The 21,445-nt window shown below is 42.3% G+C and overlaps 1 protein-coding gene across 2 annotated transcripts in view; it reads right to left on the bottom strand.

The window, feature by feature from the left end:
* Positions 1-3,275: 3,275 nt before the first annotated feature.
* The window catches only part of LOC126162116 (tubulin beta-1 chain-like), an 88,480-nt gene continuing 70,310 nt past the window's right edge, over positions 3,276-21,445 (bottom strand). For both annotated transcript variants that reach the window (XM_049918403.1, XM_049918402.1), the window contains one exon: positions 3,276-4,279. In XM_049918403.1, coding sequence (XP_049774360.1) covers positions 3,455-4,279 — 825 coding nt within the window. In that variant the 3' untranslated portion in view covers positions 3,276-3,454. The remainder of the gene's footprint in view (positions 4,280-21,445) is intronic.

Here is a 21,445-nt window from a genome sequence, read left to right as displayed (position 1 = left end):
AAGCATAATAAATGTGGCACTTCCAATATTGACACGATTCACGGACCTTCGCACCTCTCAGTGGTGCGGCAGTGACAAAACTGGGAGCACAAAAACACCCCACTACTTCTGAAGCTCCAATAATGGGAGTAATGTGCATGGCGTAGCATGGATGCAATTTAACATATTCTGTTATTTGTTTGCATCCTTTGAAATTATATGTAAGGCTGGCAAATTTACCACCTCTGGTGTGAGAGAAATATAGTTCCTACATGATCATAAAAAGTAATTTCGATATGTTAGTTACATTTCGTACACAGCAACGTATAATGTAAAGTGCACCAACTGAAAAGTAGCAGCATTCCTAATATACATTGATCGATTCATGAGCTGCTTAAAGAAACAGACACGAATGTCATCATCATTACATCTTTAAAAACTGACGGTGGAAAAGGAGTCAGGAATTCCTTGAGAATTACTACAGAAGCTTTGGAAGTACTTTTTAGAGATGGATGAGGTATGCATTTTGGGGGGGAAAATCACACACACACACACACACACACACACACACACACACACACACACACACACACACACACACACAAAATTTATGCATCTCTAAGAGTAGCAATCACACTTTGCATTCATAATTCACAGCCAATTCCTCAAACAGGCAGCGTCACTGAATTTTTAAATATTGTAATAAAAATGAACAAAAAGAATGCCAATTCATTGACAAGCTGAGATGTGACTATAGAATGGAAAAGTATTAATATTTTTCACCAAATGGTTTCCCAGCAATTATTGAAGAGCACTGCTTGGCAAAAAGTTGTGAGAATACAAAATATGAGTATTTTGTATTTATGGAGCAAGTTAAACTTTTTCCAACAAACTACTTCAGCAAATGATGTGGAATCATTTCATTCACAAAGAACCTCTTAAATAGCAAAGCAGATAACTAAACTTCCAGTTTTCTCCTTCCTTTGAATCAACTCTCGATGCAGGCATTCTTTGCATGGCAGGGCAAAAATGTTTACTACAAAGAATTGTGGCAATAAATATGAATAATGAGTAGTGCATGTTAAGCTTTACAAGAGAAGTGCTGTCACAAGCTATACATCTCGATCAGGTGTGTCCCGGAGGTAACTTGACGAGACCTCCTACCATGATAAAGGAGATGGCAGTGCTATTTGGCACAAAATGTGCACCACCTTTTGAAGCATGACAAGATTTATATTTGTTGTACATTCAATTGCAAGCAAAGTCACTAACTGCACTGTAATGATTCTCAATATCTTTTCTTTTTATGTTAATGACCATACTGTACAAAAGTTCTGATTTTTACAGGCTTTTCTCCATTGTATCACCACTACCTCTCAAGACTACAACTACGATTATGGCCCTATTTGAAAACTTAGACCTTTGTGTCCAACTTTTATTCTGCAGTGAAAAAGCCAGATAAAGTATATGCTGAATACAGTTCTATCTTTACTTTGTAAATTGTGACTGTGTCAGATGACTGTTTTATGATTACTGCTCAGTGGAAAAAATAATCTTACCCACTTATACTTGATCAATTCCACTTGTGCAATACTAAATGAAAGGCTGGGCTGTAAATTAGTGACATCTTATCTAATAGTTGCCACTTTAAAACCAAAATTTCATTCACCTGCTATGTTTCTCATGTCTCAATCCTGAGTAAGTTGACAAGGCATTGAAATCTTAGGCAGCAACAATGCATTCACTTCGTATGTCTGTCGACTTGGTTGGCAAAGCAACTGCTGGCTACCAAAGGAAGAACAAAGAGTAGCCGAGTCAATGACGCACCCCACAAAACAAGTGCCTGGCTGCAGCTAGTTTTAATTGCTGACAGCAGGCAAATTTCATATAATAGCAAATTTCATATAATAATGTTAACACTCACTGTGTCTCTGCCACTTCGCTTCATACATGAAAGCCCATAGTTGAAAATTTTGGAATTATTAAGTAACCTTCCCAGAAATTATTAGTGTAAGGAAGTTGACTTTTTAAAACAATTTGCTTTCATAACAATCCTGATTGAACCCTTTCTGTTCTATCTCCCCTCTGGAGGTAATAGCTGTGTTTTGTTTATTACATGCACTTCTTGTGATACATGGCTGCCTGCACAATGGCAACAATGTTCACCCCATCCCCCAGCTGCTGCCACTGCAATCTATCACAGAATAATTTAGTCCAAGTATACACTCACTCATGCTTTTTTAATATTCACTTAGACCTGCTTTTCAAGACTTCTTAAACTTTATTCATCTTCCAAATCTTTCTGTCTGTCAACTATAATTTCATTCGCAAATCTCAAAACATACGGGAACAGTTCCTTAAAAACGTTCATTAGTTTTACCCATAAAAATGAATGTTATGTATGAAGCTTTTCCAGAAAATTTAAAGAGAGTGAACACCGAACTTTCACACTTCCTTAAGAAAGAACAATAGTAATTAATACACAGCATAATTATATGAATAAGAGGCAAAATTTCTAATCGTGAACACTAAAGTGTGACATTGCCTTACTAGGCCCTATTCTTCCAGCTCTTCCAATGTTGTCATTATTTGCACATTTTTATGGGAAGCTCAGGGTCCAAAACCTGTAAGTATGATTATATACTCAGCATACAACAAAGTGAAATTTGATTATTGGAAGTGCTACAGCTTCTGCAACCAAAAGAAATTTAAGTACCATGAGAATCTTACCACAGTGCCACTCTTCATAGAAGTAACATGTTCAGTCAGTTTCTGAAGCAAGTTCTGTGAATTCAAACCTAAAAACCATAACTGCAGTAGCAGAAAGGATAATGAATCTCTTAATCTTTTGCATAAAGTCAGGAAACAGACAGACAAGAGTCGAGGTCCAAACAACAAACTGCTATGCATATCTCAATTTCCCTAAATCCATCTTTCTCAAATAATTATATTTTTTGCCTGAACTTTGGAGAACGTATGTTAAACTATTTTCTGAAGTTACAGAGTATCTATACAAAACATATAAGCTGTATCACTTCAACAATTCACTGGACTATATACATCTGTAGGTCACATGCTAAAATTGCAGCTCTTCGTCTCGTCCTCTATCAGACAGCACATTGTAACAGGAACTTACTTTCTATTCTTTCAACCTACTGCACAATTGTTTCATTTCCGCTAATGGCCTTAAAACATTTCATCTGTTAATAGAGAATGTTTAATTAAACCGTATTAAACATTTCACAAGTAGATTAATAAAGGTTATTTCAAACCACAAGGCCCATGAGAAAGATAGCTTCTTACAGATATATTTATTTGTATTACAAGATGAGTTTATAAATTGATACAAAAGTCGTAAAATAACTACAGATTATAAAAAGGTTCTGTAGAGATCTTTACAAAAAGCTGGAATGTCAAATTCACCAGCTGCTTTAATTACATTATGTACAGCCAAAAATTGCAGAACCATGTCCCACTACTTTTCATCTTCCATTTCTTCCTCTTGTTCATCATCAAATTCAACATCATCATCTGGAGTAGCTTCCTGATATTGTTGGTACTCCGACACCAAGTCATTCATATTCGACTCTGCTTCAGTAAACTCCATTTCATCCATCCCCTCTCCAGTGTACCAATGAAGGAAAGCTTTACGGCGGAACATAGCAGTAAACTGCTCAGATATGCGCTTGAAGAGCTCCTGAATAGCAGTAGAATTTCCAATGAATGTAGCAGACATTTTCAGCCCACGGGGTGGAATGTCACACACTGCAGTTTTAACATTATTTGGGATCCATTCAACAAAGTAACTGGTGTTCTTATTTTGAATGTTGAGCATCTGCTCATCCACTTCCTTCATGGACATTCTACCTCTGAAGATAGCAGCAACAGTCAAGTATCGACCATGGCGAGGATCACAAGCTGCCATCATGTTCTTAGCATCGAACATCTGTTGCGTAAGCTCTGGAACAGTGAGGGCTCTATACTGCTGACTGCCACGAGCAGTCAGTGGGGCAAACCCAGGCATGAAAAAATGCAGGCGTGGGAAAGGAACCATATTAACTGCTAATTTGCGCAAGTCCGCATTCAACTGTCCTGGAAACCTGAGACACGTCGTAACACCAGACATCGTTAAGGAGACAAGGTGATTCAGATCACCATAAGTTGGTTCTGCCAGCTTCAGTGTTCGAAAGCAGATGTCATACAGGGCTTCGTTGTCAATACAGTATGTTTCATCAGTATTTTCCACTAACTGATGTACCGACAACGTGGCATTGTATGGTTCCACAACTGTATCAGAAACCTGAAACATTTACCAACAATAGATGTAACTATATTAAATGCCAATTAATACATCTACATCAATGCAAAACAGTGTAAGGCAAAAGTTTTTTCAACACAAAAAATTCACAATATGCTATAAGTAGAAAGTAGATCAACTATGTGTCTTGTCACCCAATGAAGCACAGTTCTTAACCCTCATATTACAACTGGGGTCAATGTAACCCTGTAAGTACAATGAAAGAGTGCCTACCTTGTTATCAAAGGCAATTTCTCTTCAAAATATACATCCAATATTATTTATTACAATTTTATATTTTCCACACATTAAAATTTAATCATGATATTTTGTACTATGGACCACTGGGGCCAATATGACCGCAACTTACATTCGTTTCTTGAAAGTAACACTTATGGAAATAGAATCATCATTGTTACATTGAACTACAATGTATGTTTTATGTTACTTCATAAAATGCTATTCGTATATCTGGTGTAAATTACTTTGTGTCTGCCTGCCTTTTCTCATGTTTGTTCATTAAAATGCAGCTAGTATATCTGCTTACAGACATCATCAAGTAATTTACACCAGATATACTAGCTACATTTTAATGAATGAACATAATATAAACATTGTAGTTGTTTAATGTAACACAGTGGTACTCAGCGAGAAAAAATCCTGCAAGTAGGAGGGTTAAAAGGTCAATTACTGATAGTTTAAGGCCCTTAACATCACCAATGATGATGATAATGATTATTAGTGTTTTAGGGCACACAACAGCGAGGTTATCAGCGCCCTTTCCCAAAAGTTCAATTTAGAGCAGAAGTGTAAGAAACATCACCAAGTGATTAGTATAAATGTGTGTATAAAAGGACAAGACTTTACACAGTATTTTGAAATAATGATTATTTCATCACCACTCATCTACTGGTGGTCGATATGTTGAAGCAAGCCATCAAATCAAAGCCACACTTGCAAAGAAGTAAAAAGATACAGATAACTGCAAAAATTGGGATCCATGCTTTAACACTTTTCATTGTCCCAAAAATTCGCACTGGTTGTTGTCCACAATGCTGAAAGTTACTAAAAATGGAAATGAAGGTTACTTTTTAATATCACACGTGATGACTTCTTGGCTTGCTTGTACAGGGGGCAGCTTGTGCCACTGGTTGTTTAACACCACTTTCAGTGGATTTTTAGGACTGGATCAATCTATATCAAATCTATTTACATGTGGCCTCTAAGCAGCCAGAAACTGCAGTCATGTGTGGCCACCTCCGGATGTTCATAAGAAAAACACTTTACATAAAGACTAATTTTCATGTTCTTTGATATGAGAGAAAAAACTTAGCTGGAAAGTCAGAAACACACTGTCTAGTAGATTAATATAAAAAGTTAAAAATGAGTGGTTGCTGGCAAGCAAAATTTTACTGTGGACCTCCATACTGGACAATTTATTAAGTCATTTGTTGAAAATTATGTGTGATCTCAGTGTTGAATGAATGTTCAAGTATATTTGTCTTATTACCCACTGTGTTATGTCTATTATTCTGCAAGTATTGTGTGATTTTTCTTTCAAGAAATAGACAAGTACACAGTATACAAACTGACAATGACTGCCACAATTTTCTTCTTATCGTCCATACTTGGTAATACATAAACTACTTTCGAAGTGCCAAAAATCCTAGAATACATAAAATGCTGCACTGTACAATATACTTGTGATGAGACAGTCACAATTCCTTAAATTCATCACCCGTGGCCTCTGGCCTGCTGAGAAGCACCGCAGTCCTGGGCCCATCTGCCAAATTACGCCACACACAGACAGACCCGGCCTGCAGGCAGATCACTGACACTAGATCCGATAGAATGGGCCCACACATTAGTGGGAAACTACAGCCTTCAGACAGGCAGGCCCGATCCATTAGACACATCCACAGAAATGGCCTGCAGTTTTGGCCTGTCATGGAAGTCCACTCATGTCACAGGCACCATGTTGAAATGAGACTGCAGTGATCACCCATGCAACAGATAAATTGTGCAAATACCCTAAGAATCAATGAGGATAGGTAGCAACTCACCATAAAGATAATCGCTACGCCACAGACAATCACACTCAATTACATCCTTGGCCATGGCCTTTGTAAGAAAATGAGAGCATGCACACATTCACGCAATTACTCAGACAATCATGCACACTTGACCATTGTCTCTGGCAGCTGCCTCAACATGCTCCGAGAATCAGATCAAAACAAATCACTCCTCACACCTCTCTGCCTCATTGGCAGCTGCTAGGCTAACAGTAAGTACTGGTGGCAGCACTGCCTGCATGCTGAAGGGAGGGGTGGAAAGGGGAGAAGCACTAAGAAAGAGTGAGTAGGGAAATGGTGCACATACTCTGCTGCACCCAGCCAGCAACAAAGCTGGACATCTCAATAAAACAATTTCATGCTTTTGGACAAAAACGAGATTTTTCCAGTGTTTTTTTCTTCAAATTACCCCGATAAATTTTTTTAATTTTTTTTGTTTTGGTTTTCGGGCGCAAAACTGCTATGGTCATTAGTGCCCAGTCCGTGACTTAGGAAACAGTAAAAAACCGAAAATGGAAACCAGCAGCAATGAGAACGAAAGTCATAAAATTGGAGAAACTAAAAGCAGAAGGAAGGCTTAAAAATCCACTACAGAAAGGGGTTGGTTGTCCCCAAAAAAAAAAGCTTCAAATGACTGACGTCATTTTACTGGCACTAATAAACTCGAGAACGCGATCGGCTGAGCGCGTGTCATCTGCTAAAAATCGACGATATATCAGGCGACAGCTGTAGACGAGCGTAACGGATTAAAATAGGGGCACTCAAAAGGTGTCTTACCGTCCACAGCTGAGAGCAGTGGGGACAGAGTGGGGGAGGATCGCCGCTTAAAAGATGTCTATGGCTAAAAAGACAGTGCCCTATCCGGAGTCTAGTTAAAATTAGCTCCTCCCGACGACGCGTTCTGGAGGAAGAGGTCCAAGCACAAGGAAGAGCTTTCACGTCCCGCAATTTATTATGGGGAAGTGTCGACCAATGCGCGTGCCATAAAAAAACAACACGACGACATACGCTCCGTAGATCGGCGAAGGGAATCGATTGAATAGCTGGCCGAAGAAGAGAGACTGCAGCCTTGGCTGCTATATCGGCCGCCTCATTTCCACAGATACCAACGTGTCCCGGGAGCCAGAGTAACGCCACCGAGACGCCCCCCAAGTGGAGCAAGCGCAGACAGTACTGAATCCGGTGGACCAGAGGGTGCACAGGGTGAAGAGCTTGGAGACTGAGGAGAGAGCTGAGAGAATCTGAGCAGATAACGTACTGTATCCACTGATGGCGGCGGATGTAGTGGACAGCCGAAAGCGATTTGGTGTGTTGCCAACAATATAGGCACTCCCTACACCTAACGATGTTTTCGAGCCATCGGTGTAAATAAATGTGGCTTCTGTCATTTGTGCACAGAGCAGCAAATGCCCGACAAACAAGTGAAGGGGTACCATCCTTGGGAAATCAACAAAGGTCATGGAGCAGGCAGATCCAGGGACGGAGCCAAGGCGGTGCTGTACCCAAAGTTGTCAAGAAGGTTTTAGGAAAGAATGGAGCAGTTGACGGAAGCGGACTCCCGGTGGTAGTAGGGAGGAGGGGCGGCCTGCATATCCTACATCAAAGGGGGGCGTCGAAAAAAATGTCATGGGCTGGATTAGCAGGCATGGAAGACAGATGGCTTGCATAACGACTCAGAAGGACTGCTCGCCAATTGGACAGCGGAGGTTCAGCAGTCCCAGCATAAAAGCTTTCCACAGGGCTAGTGTAAAAAGCTCCAGACACTAAACGTAATCCACGTTGGTGGATAGAGTCGAGAGGCCAAAGAATGGACGGCCGAGCAGAGGAGTGGACTATGCTTCCATAGTCCAATTTCGAGCGCACTAAGGCGCGATAGAGGCGGAGGAGGACCACTCTGTCTGCTCCCCAGGAGGTACCATTCAGGACACGGAGTGTGTTGAGGAATCACAGACAGCGAGCCGAAAGATAGGAAACGTGGGAGGACCAGCACAGTTTTCTGTCGAACATAAGACGCAAGAATTTAGCGATGTCTGGAAACAGAAGGTTGACAGGTCCTAGATGCTAGATGTAAGGAGGGTGGAAGAAACTCCTTACGCCTCTAAAAATTAACACGAACGGTCTTACTGGGAGAAAAAACGGAAGCCGGTTTCGATGCTCCAAGAGTGGAGGCGATCGAGACATCCTTGAAGACGTCGTTCAAGAAAGCCGGTCCGTTGAGAGCTGTAGTAGATCGCAAAATCGTCCACAAACAGGGAGCCAGAGACATCAGGAAGGAGACAATCCATAATTTGATTTATGGCAATGGCAAACAGTACAACACTCAGCACGGAGCCCTGGGGTACCCCGTTTTCTTGGGAGAAAGTACGGGAAGAGAGTAGTGTTCACCCGCAACCTAAGTGTGCGCTCTGCCATAAATTCGCGAAGAAAAAGGGGCAGCCGACCTCGAAAGCCCCAAGAACAGTGTGCGGAGGATGCCTGTCCAACAGGTATCGTATGCTCTCTCCAGGTCAAAAAATATTGCTACTGTTTGGCGTTTCCGGAGAAAATTGTTCATGATATAAGTGGAGAGAGCAACAAGATCGTCAACTGCAGAACGATGCTTTCGGAATCCGCATTGGACAGGTGTTAAAAGACTGTGGGATTCCAGCCACCAAGCTAAACGGTAATTCACCATACGCACCAAAACCTTACAGACACTACTCGTGAGAGAAATGGGGCTATAGCTAGAGGGGAGATGTTTGTCCTTTCCAGGTTTCGGAACAGGAACAACGACAGCTTCCCGCCATCGTCTGATAAAAGTACTGTCAGTCCAAATTCGATTATAAAGGCGGAGGAGGTAACGCAGACTATGGGTTGATAAATGCAGCAACATTTGGACGTGGATACCATCCGGTCCTGGGGCGGAGGAGTGAGAAGAAGAGAGTGCATGTTGGAGTTCCCGCATGGAGAAAACAGTATTGTAGCTTTCGCGATTTTGAGAGGAGAAAGCAAGATGTCTCACTTCCGCTGCACGTTTCTTCGGGAGAAACGCTTGCGCGTAATTTGAGGAGCTCGAAATCTCAGCAAAGTGCTGACCCAATGAGTTAGAAATTGCGACGGGGTCCACTAATGTATCATGCGCGACAGTGAGCCCAGAGACCGGGGAGAAACTAGGCGCGCCTGAGAACCGTTGAAGCCGACTCCAAACTTCCGAGGAGGGAGTGAAGGTGTTAAATGAGCTAATAAAGAATTTCCAGCTTGCCTTCTTGCTATTGCGGATGACACGACGGCATCGCACACGGAACTGCTTATAGCGGATATAGTTGGTCAAAGTAGGATGGTGGCGGAAAACGCCAAGAACACATCGCCACTCACGCATTGCGTCATGGCATGCCTTGTTCCACCAAGGAACTGGGGGGCGCCGGGGCAATTCAGAGGTGCGTGGTATTGAACGTTCCGCAGCTGTAAGAATAACGTCGGTAATATGTGTGACCTCGTCGTCGACACTGGGAAAGTGATGGTCATCGAATGTCGCTACAGACGAAAAAAGTGTCCAATCGGCTTGGGCAAACTTCCAGCGTCGCGGGCGCATATATGGCAGTTGAGGCTACAGTCTAAGGACACATGGAAAGTGGTCACTCGAGTGTGTATTATCAAGGGCGAACCATTCAAAGCGCCGAGCTAGCGGAACAGTACCAACCGCAAGGTCCAAATGAGATAAATTTGTCGTGAAGGCAGACAAAAATGTAGGGACCCCAGTGTTGAGGCAAACTAGATCCGCTTGGTGGAAGACTTCTAGCAATAGTGAGCCACGTGGACAAGGATGTGGAGATCCCCAAAGCGGGTGGTGGGCATTGAAGTCCCCAACCAGCAAATAGGGGGGTGGAAGCTGACCAAGAAGATGAAGGAGATCAGCTCGTACCATTGGTGTGGACAATGGAATGTAGACAGTACAGAGAATGTGTATCCAGAAAGGAAATGACGGACGGCGACAGCTTGGAAGGAAGTGTTTAAGGGGATTGGGTGATAATGGAGAGTATCACGGAGAAGAATCATGAGTCCTCCATGGGCTGGAGAGCCTTCAACAGAGGGGAGATCATATCGGACAGACTGAAAATGAGGGAGAACAAAGCGGTCATGGGGACGCAGCTTTGTTTCCTGAAGACGGAACATGACCGGCAAGTAGGATCGTAAGAGGATCGACAATTCATCTCGATTGGCTCGAATGCCACGGATATTCCAGTGGATAAGGGACATAGGGTGAACAGAAAATGGAGGAGTGTGACCAAGATTGCTGTCAACTCAACGACTGCTCAGAGCTTGCAACCGACAGCATGGAATGGCATTCAGCCGAAGGCAGAAGATCCTGATCCATAGGTTGCTCAGGAACAGCTCCTGCCACCAGTGATTGGCCGCCAGCAGTGCGCCTCGGCGACACAGAAGACGGCCGAGGGCGATTTCCGCCAGGTGGTGCTGTAGATAGGACACGCCTTGATGGAGGAGATTAACTGGGTTTCTTTGTAGCCTTCTTGGAAATATGATGTTTAGAAGAAGGAGGAACCGATGGTTGTGAAGTTGGGGTACGTAAAAAATATTCACGAGTATGCTCTTTTTTCGAAGTCTTTGTGTCTGACTTTTGGGCTCGAGATTTAGCAGAACCCGATGAAGGGTGAGCCATAGAGTGGGCAGGCCAAAGTGGTGAGGTTGAACGGGCGATCTTTGCGCTGGCCGATCTGACGACCGTGGCACTAAAAGTGAGGTCGCAAGTCTGCGTGGCCGCCTCCTTTGTTGGCCGAGGAGAAGCAAGGACAGTGCTGTATTTTCCTGTCTGAGGCACGGTGGGCTGTCGACTGGCGAATAATTTTCGAGCAGCAAAGGTCGACACCTTTTCCTTCACTTATTTCCTGGATGAGCTTTTCGTCCTTAAAAACGGGGCAATCTCGAGAGGAAGCAGCGTGGTCACCCATACAGTTGATGCAGCAAAGGGATGGAGGTGGACAAGCACCCTCATGGGCATCATTGCCACACGTAACACATTTGGCCGTATTGGAACAGGACTGGCTGGTGTGATTGAACCGCTGACACCGATAACAACGAGTAGGGTTTGGGACGTAAGGGCAAACGAAAATTATCTCATAGCCCGCCTTGATTTTCGATGGGAGTTGAACTTGTCAAATGTCAAGAAGACAGTGCGGGTTGGAATGATGTTCGTGTCAACCCTTTTCATAACTATGAACAGCCGTTACGCCCTGGTCAGACAGTTAGTGCTGGATTTCTGCGTCAGACAATCCATCGAGGGAGCGTATATAAACGACTCCATGCGAGGAATTTAAAGTGCAGTGCGCTTCAACCCGGACAGGGAAGGTGTGGAGCAGTGAAGTACGCAGCAATGTTTGTGCCTGGAGGGCACTGACTGTTTCTAACAACAAGGTGCCATTCTGTAATCTGGAACAAGACTTTACAGGACCTGCAATTGCGTCGACACCTTTCTGAATAATGAAAGGGTTGACCGTGGAGAAGTCGTGACCTTCGTCAGACTGAGAAACAACAAGGAACTGTGGCAATGAGGGAACAACTGTCTGTGGCTGAGACTCGGTGAACTTACGCTTGTGAGACATAGTGGAAGGTGAGGAAACCATTGCGGAAGAATCCCCCAGGATTACCAGCGTCTCCGATGGCGCGCTCCTCCCTTGTGGGGGCCCTCTCTGACGGCACTCCCGCCTTAGGTGATTGTTCACACCTCAGGTCACACCTCCCGACAAACGGACGGAGCGATCAATCGGCACTTTCGGAAGGTATCAGCTCGGGTTATCACCCCTCCCTGGGCCTGGCCGTTACCAGAGGGTACATACGTGTCCTACCTGTCTACCTGGGGCGGGGAATTACACGTTACCCTGTCACCGGCTACACACAAAAGGCGTGGGTCGGCCTTCAGACACGCACAGGGAGGAAGAAAGAGAAAGGGAAAGGAAAGAAGAGAGGTCTCAAATGCCGCAGCGGAGAAAAGGGAAAGAGAAGAGGTAAGGAAAAGAGAAGGACAAAGGAAGGAAGAAGACATAAAAGCAAGGAAGGCGAAGAATGCAGTACATTTACGAGCGTCCGTCTCCGGACGTAGGCACAAACCATACTCCCAGATTGGGAGAAAGGGAAGGAAAGAGCCAGAGGTGAGGGGAGGAGGGGCGAAGATAGGGATGGGGAAGGATGCAGAAAGGGAAGGTATGCAGCCCGGAAAGGAAGGAAGGCCACATTAGCTTGGGGTCCCATGCTCGCTACGCACGTATCCACAAAAGAGTTGTGGACCCCTGGGGGGGGCCAACTGTGCTGCATACTCAGCTTTATCAATGCAAACCTTGTTCATCTGTTCTGAAGTTTGCTCCAGGATTAATTCCCTATGCTGCAGCACTTTCACCCTACCAGTATTGCTATCAATGAAAGCAATAACAGCATCACTGACCCCCACTTTAGTGTCTTCTTTCAAACAAGAAGATTTTTTGGTAAGCGAGTCCACCAAAGATTATTGAACAACTCATTGGAATTTTTAGTCTGACCATGCACACACTTCAGTAATTCAGGATTTGCCAGCTCTCTGTAAATAGCTTTGTGATATCCATGACTGCTGCTGGGATGGAATGTTTATGGCTGTATGAACTGTGAGTACTGGGCATTGTGGTATTTGCACCATGAAACAGGTCCAGGAGGGCAAAGGTGATGTACTGGTTTTACATCAGTTGACAGCATGTGGAAGAAGGTAGCACATACTGCCTGCTTCATTTTCAACAAATGCCCAGTATTATTTCTAATGGTCATCCCATAAAATTGCTGTAGTTCAATCATTTTGTCTGTCAGCCTGCCTCTTATGGTTACACCACAAGAAAATTTCTTGTCTCTCAAACTTTGTTTTAACTTCAACATGGTGCCCATCCTATTATGGACATGACCTTGATAACACAGCTATGCACAGCCTTTGTATACAAAATTACCAAGTTTATTAAATCTTGCAGCAATGCTTACAAAAATTTTAACATTTTCAACCAGCGTGAAGTATATTTGTAAAAATAAAATACTTCACGTGTGAAATATATCATTTTATTCAGAAAATTGCAAATTATATTAACGAGATAAAAATCTCAAAATGTGAAAAAAATCCATTCTAACTCCCTTTAATATTCCCTGATTTCCAGAACTTGTGGCAACCGTGCAACTGAACCAGGAAATGAGGTATAAATGTTGTAGGAAAGTTGTGGTAGAATGTAAACAATTCAGGAGTAAAGAAAATTGTATTACATAATACAGCTGATGAACTAGGTTGGGATGGGGTAGAGGAAGGAAGGGTAAGGGGAGGGAGGGGGGAGGGAGGGGGGGAGGGGGAGAGAGAGAGAGAGAGAGAGAGAGAGAGAGAGAGAGAGAGAGAGAGAGAGAGAGAGAGATAGGGGGGGGGGGCAGTTGGGGAAAACTAGCAGTTCAAAGAGCGGCAGCAAATTTGCTAGCTAAGAGTGTGGGGACAGAAGGCTGGAGGGTGCACAGGTGACAGGTACTAGAGCCATTGGTGTAAGGAGCACAGTGGTGACACGAATGTGGACCAAGAGGCTCTGACAGGGCAGAAGAAAGGAAAATTGTTGTGTGATGGGTATGGAAGAACAGTGGTTTAAGCAAGATTGAGACCAGGAGGGCAACTCCCCTCTGTTTAGTTCACACGGGCTGGTTAACTCTTATTAGCCACAGTTTGGCAGTTGTCATTCATTCTGGTTGACAGGTGGCTGGTTGTTATACTAACATAAAAGCTGTGCAGTGATTTCAGAAAAGTCAATAAATGACCCAGCCATTTCCACAGGTGGCACTGTCTCTGATGGCCTAGGATAAATCTGTGACAAGACTGAAGTAATGCTAACTGTGTGAGCCAGGCAGGTCATGCATCTGCATCTTCCACATGGGTATGTTCCCTCTGACAAGGGGCTTAAGCCGTCGGCACACGGCCCGTGCATCCGAACGTTGAGTGTGCAGAGTTTCTGACGTCACAGCGGGGAACAGCACGCTCGGGAGTCTTTCCAAACGTGCAGAGCAATATCTGGCATGTCATATTCTGAGCGTGCGTCTGAGCGTTGACCAATGAGATGGCACAACACCACCTACGTCACAAGCACACCGTCTCCTTTCAGTACAGAGCTGTGAGGCACCATATTGGCATTCATTTCAACCATGTATGTATATATGCCGTTCCAACCACCAGCAAATTGAGAATCACTGCAAAACCCGTTAACTGTGTGATTCGTTCCAATAAAATAATGAGAAACAACATATGTGTGGCAAAAGAATTATTGTAACTTGCGTATAATGAGAGAAGGCTATTTGAAGGCCTTGAAGACAGCGACACACTGAAGATCCACCCAAAACCAGGGTGTATACGGGGACAAGGAAAAAAAATTCCCGGATTATTCCCAGATATCCCGTTTAAAAAATATGCTTTTTCCCGGGCGAAAATACACTTTTTCTGTTCTAAGTGACAGTATTTTTTCCGTAGATTTTCCCTCGGAACTGTAAAACTTATCAATCCTAAGAATGGTTAATGTTGTATACAATCGCATAGAACTTCCCGGAAAAGAACGAAAAGACGGGGCAAAGAAGTTTTGGAGAGACTTTTAATAATAAAAATAAAAAAAAAAAAAAAATTAAAAAAAGGAGAGAAGTTTTGGAAAGACCTTTGATTTGCAGCAAAATATACGTTTCATATTTTCGTATTACGAAAGTATAAATGCGAATTGCACCAAACACAGGGCGCTAGTTTCCGGAGCGTTGAAACCGAGGTTGCGATGTTCTTTTGTAAGCGAGTCGTATCTCAAGCCACGAGATCTCGTCAGCCGATGACAGCAGCTATTCAGAGCATATAACACATGTTATAGTCAGCCAATAGCAAAATCACTGGTTACATAGCGCGAACACGCAAGAGGAAAAGTTAACGGTTTGCATTAATGTACACAGTACCGTATATCTACAAGAAAAGCTAAGCTTTCACATATAATGTTAGTCTCTAAGATTAACACGCTACAACAGAACCTAAGCTTTCACATGTAATATTGATCTTTTTTTAGCGTGTGTTAAACTTTAAGACACCTCACACAAATGTGCCAGAAAAATTTAAAATTATGACATAAATGTCTCGGCTCCAAAAAGGTGGGTCCTCACGATGGAGGAGGTAACCATGTGTGAGCCACGTATGGCTAATGTGGAGTCGACAAAGGACAACCGATTCCCTGCAAGAAGCCCGCAGGGAAGACTGCCACACATTCACTGTCTCCTTAATGACACGAAGTTTGTTGTCCATACTGTTATGCCACTCCATCTCCCAAAACCAAAAACCTTGCAGCGTAAGACAGAAGGCAGGTCAGTTTCAGAGATTCCTATCTCCAGGAGCAGTTTCCGCATAGCCTGTTTGGCCTGCCTGTCAGCAATTCATTGCCTGGGAATCCAACGTGTCCTGGGGGCCACAAAAACACTACAACACTACTGAATGACAGGACCGTTCCAGGGCAGAAATAGACTCCTGTATGTTTACTACCAAATGGACAGCAATGGTAACACTGGTCGATAGCTTGTAAGCCGCTCGGGAGTCAGAACAGAGAAGAAACGACTCATCAGAACAGGGACATATATACTGAAGTGCACGAGATGTGGTCACAAGCTCAGCAGTGAATAGACTGCAGCCAGCATGCAAGGAATGCTGTTCAATATGGCCTCTCTGGACATAGGTGATGCCAACATTAACATCAGCCATCGAGCCGTTTGTGTAAGCAACTTCAGAGCCCCGGAACATGTCAAGAATAGACAGGAACTGACAGCCGAGAGCAGCGGGATTAACGGAGTCCTTAGGGCCACGCGAAAGGTCCAGACGAAGCTTTGGCCAAGGTGTACACCATCGAGGTGTACGTGAATGGACCGCAAGTACAGGTGGTAAAGGGAAGGACCCCAGTTCGGAGAGAAGGGGTTGCACGCGAACTGCAATTGTGAGCCCTGACCTGAGCCGCTGATGCGGGAGATGAACTGCACCGGGTGGGGAAAGAGAGAGAAAGTAATTTGAATGCTCAGAACTACAAATGTGTTCAACTTAACTGGCAAGCAGTTGTGCATGTCATATCCGCAATGGAGACTCCAGTATCCACCAGGACACTGGTCACTGGACTCTTTCTAAAAGCTCCCATCACTAGGATACCTTCACAGTGGTGCATTGGGTAGAGTAAACGCAACGCTGAGGGCACCGCCGAACTGTAAACCAGACTCCCATAGTCAATGCGGGATTGAACAAGGGCTCTGTAGAGCTGCAGCAGCGTAGAGCGATCTGCACCTCAGTTGGTGTGCTCAGGCAGCGGTGGGCATTGAGGTACTGCCAGCACTTCCACTTAAGCTGACGAAGGTGAGGTGCGTCAATCGGGTTTCTAAATGCAGACCAAAGAATCAATATGTTTCCACTACAGTGACTGGATCGTCTTCAAGATAAAGTTCCGGTTCCAGACGAACGGTACAATGCCGACAGACGTCTGCGACACCCAACTTTGCAGCTGGAAACTGGAAGCTACGGGCTAGAGCCCACGACTGTGTCTTGTGAATGGTTCCTTGTAGGTGCCGCTCAGGAACACCAGTACTGGAGGAGCAATACGAAATGCAGAAGTCATCCGCATACAAAGAAGGGGAGACTGACCCTATTCTAACCCCCAGGCCCACAGGGGGATGCAACAGTTGCATGCAATGCATTCAAAAATTGTGTGTGGGTTTCTCATAATCTTAGCCGAAATCCCAAAATTCAGTAGGTGGGATCCCTGCTTGCTTGTCATCAATCGGCTTGTTGACACCTTCAATTCCTACCCTGTACTGTTACTGGTGATGAGAAATGGGGGCCTGGTGGAACAGCGACAGTTCCTGTGTGAAGTTATGCTATTCCATGACAATGTCTACCTGCTTTCTGCCAGGCTGACAAAAAAACGCTGTACAGGAGAAGAGTCTGAATTCATTCTGCATGCACCTTATTAACCTGATCTTGTGCCTTCAGATTTTCACGCTGTCCACACTATCAAACAACAATCACGGGAGTTCCTTTCCAAATGAAAATTTCGCCCTCTCCACACTATCAAACAACATTCTAGGAACGCCCTCTCCACACTATCAAATATTCAAGGAAGTTCCTTTCCAAATGAAAATGCTCTCTGGACATAGTTTGACAAGTTCTTTGCCACAAAACTACGTGATTTCTAGTCACTGAATCGACACATTACCCCAGCATTGGTAGACTGCTGTATATAGTGAAGGAGAATACACTACTGATGACCAAAGTTTGTCACATGTATCTGTTGTGTGTATTAACCTATGGAAAAATGCTATGAACTTGTGCACCATACCATTATTCACAGAAGTGATTGAAGAGGCTGTACCTGGCATAATCCGTATAACTTCAGGCAGGGTGGGTTACAGTCATTCTCTGATGTTAAGGGATATGCCACGTAAAGTAGGACACACGATTTAAAAAGTTTAAAATTTAGTACTTATCATATGTTTGAAAAGGCTGGACTTTTTCCTGTATGGCAACAATGTTTGTTGCTCATTATTGCGTTCCCTCCATAATTTGTAGCCATTTATATATGGCCATACGTTTTTCACATGATGGCAGTGTGAATTATTGAATCTTTTGAACCTTTATTTCAACTAATTGGCAAGTAAGAATTAGCATATCATTATTACTGTCACATACCCTAATGTATTGCATAAATAGTATAAAATTGAAATAGTTAAATTACAGGTCAGGATAAATGACAATACAACAGCATGAACTTTCATTAAATTAAGTTTTTATATTAAGAGCAATGTTGGAGCTAACTTCATCTTGTTCAGTGTTTTACTTGTTTGTGTGTTGTGTAAGTGTAACTAACATCACTTAAAAATTTTCCAATTTGAACCAATATTGTGAAAATAGAAAATTAAACATTTAACTTGACTTGAGTCACGCAATTTTTGTTTTGTTTTTTAACAGAAAGTTGGAGCATCTGGAAGAAACTAGAAAAAGTCAAAAGAAGCATTAAAGTTTCTGCAATTGAGTCAACTTAAAACTATGATATATTAGAAGAAAAAAAGAGCTGAAACTGGGGAGAAAGTTAGAAAACATAGCGTAATGTAAGATGCAAAATCAGCAACATAGTAAAGATCGTTTTTCACCATGTAAGTCACATAGTGCTCTAGGTAAAGCCATGGCTCGAGCTGATCATTGCTTGCCATCATCACGATGTAAAATCTTAGTTCTTTATCTGTTCAGGACTTGTGTGGAAATTTATCAGATGGGAAGTCTGAAAGACCCAGTCATGGCAGTAGTACACAAAATTGAGACCTCAGTTCTGAAACTAGATACTTGGTAACTAGTTTCTACAGTCGTGACGTCAGTTGCCGATCACCAAGCCGTAAGGACACAATAGTGATTAGAGAAAATAATAAAAAAAAAGTGTTCACATTCATCACTTAGTTATGTCCATGAAGGAAACATATGAGGTATTCAAACAGAAATGCCCTGAAATTGGGAAATCAGATTGCAGAGGTACGGCCACAACATGTTCAAGTAAGCAGCAAACTATCTCATAATGTATGTTTGTGCAAGTATCACAAAAATTTCATAAATATCAGTAGCCTTCATAGAAAACATAATATTCCAGCTTATGGCAACATATTGTTATCAGCCATCATAAGCAACCTATCCAGTGAGCTTTGTTGACTGAATGAATGTAAATTGTCAAAATGGTAGAGATTTCAAAGAAGCTTATGAAACTGATGAGCTGGAAATTGTGAATTTATCATGGTATATTTGGAAGATGGAACAAAACAATTCTAACATTATTGAAGTCAAAGAAGAAGACTCTACAGCTCATATAGTGAAATACAAAATTTGCATAATTCCAGTTTCTTGTTCATCGCTATACAAAAGAGCTCAGTCTGCATCTTATTATCAGCAAAAGGAAATGGTTCTGAGCCAAGATAAGGAGTCTTGCATTGCTGCATATTGACTCTGCTGAAAATTACATTTCTGTTTATCAAGTGCATATTGAGCACAAACACAAGTTAGTAATTTCACTGTGTTACTGTGGCATTCAGTTTCTCGACTGAAGTGAAAATTCATAGTTGATGATGCATTAACTTTTGCTCAGGCAGCTGCAAGTACCACAACTATGCAGGTTTGTCATATGTCTACTGATGAAATTCAAGAAATCACTGAAACTTAATCTGGCACAAATATTTTCTTTAGCATTATCAGCACGAAACAAAAATCATTCACTGCTTTTTCTATAAGAAAGGAGTACTACAAACATATCTGCTGTCTACAAAGAATTTCCCTGCTGCAGATCATCATACTGAAGGAACTAGAGAAAGGGTGAAAATTTGAGACAGGTACAAAGTAGAACATGATGGTAAATTCTATGCTGGAGAAGTACATGCAATTTTTGGAAATTCTTACTAATCATTGAAATGGAGCATGCTGGTCACTACTGGAAATGGCATGCAAAATGTGATGAAAATCTGGTCACACAGGACAAAATTATAAAGGAAATTGAACCACCTGATGTCAATGCAAGTGATTTTCAGTCCTTCTCATTGAATTTACACTATTTTCCCAGATGTCATGCTCTTATAATTTTTCATAATGGTTAAAAAGTGAAATGTTAAGTTTATCTTCTTTGGTAAATAACATTTTCATTTCTCTGCTTGCATGAAGTTTTTCTGACAGTAAGTAGCAAGTAACAAGTCACATAACATTTAGTCACATGCTCTTTTCAATATATTAGTGATTTACATGGTATAAATATTTTTAAAAATCTGCAACTGTCATTTGAGTGCCAACCTAATATGCATTTTCTGTGATAAAAACTAGATCCAGACTTTTAATAGTTTGAGGACACTTTTGATCTAAAATGAACATCAGCAACAGGATGTACCAAATTTGTAACATGAGTCACAATATAAATTACATTCTTGTTCTTTAATTTTAATGCTCTTTCCTGCTTGAGTTTTCTTTCTGTTGATTAGTACCATGTAGTACTATTTTCTCTGTAAAAGACAGCTTCCACTTTTAAGTTGGACCGGTTTTATTTTACAAAATCTGTCTTTTTTAACTTTCAGGGGTACTGTATGTCTTCACTGTAGTTGTTTCTCACTAATTTCCTTGTTACAATGTTTATTTCTATTGTCTTTGTTGCAGTTATTTCTTATCACTTTCTTTGTTGCAGTTATTTCTTTTCACCTTCATTGATACAGATATTTCTTGCACTTTGTTGTGATGATGATTGCTTTGTGGGGCACTCAACTGCACGTTTATCAGCAACCGAACAAATTCCCAACCTTTGCTCATTGCAACCTCGTCACATTCATGAATGATGAGGACAACACAAACACTCAGGCACCTTGAGGCAGGTAAAAAATCCCTGACCCCACCAGGAAACGAACCCAGAACCCTGTGCTTGGGAAGAGAAAACGCGACTGCAAGCTGTGGACACACTTTGCTGTAGTTGTTCACTACAGGTTTCTGTATTGTTGTTTAGTGATTTGTTTACTGGAGAGGCTTTAAGAAATCAGACAATCCAGTGAGTTCTGTGTTTTTGTGAGGATTTGCCAGCTGACAATTGCAGTGTGTTTTGTGAAAAAGGACTGTTTGAAATGTCTTCCGACTGGGGCCACAGGAGAGTGAAGCGTACTGAATATTTTCTTATTAAAAAAAAAACTTTGTTCAGGTTGGGAATAAGTGTTCTCATTTGATTTGAAGACCTTTCCAAACAGAAGATGTTTCCAGTGACGATTTTTTGTGTTCTAAAAGTTTTGACAGAATTTAACAATGATAGTATCTGAACAAGGTGAAGCCACCCATGGTCCAGATGATGCAGATTTTGGATCAATAAAGGGTGAATTAAATACCCTGAATCAGTCATCTACAGAGCTAGGTGTTAGGCCTGTTAAGAAACCGTGGTCACTGAAGTCGAGTCATAAGCTCTATGCATCAAGAAGGCACAGAGAAATTACTATGGATGAACACACATGAAAACAGACAACACTTTTCAAAGTAGAAATTCCATCTTCAGAGGAAAATGAACCAATGCATTCT

Source organism: Schistocerca cancellata, chromosome 2, assembly GCF_023864275.1.
Source record: "Schistocerca cancellata isolate TAMUIC-IGC-003103 chromosome 2, iqSchCanc2.1, whole genome shotgun sequence".
In the NCBI taxonomy this organism is placed as follows: domain Eukaryota; kingdom Metazoa; phylum Arthropoda; class Insecta; order Orthoptera; family Acrididae; genus Schistocerca; species Schistocerca cancellata.
This window is presented reverse-complemented; position numbering and strand designations above follow the sequence as displayed.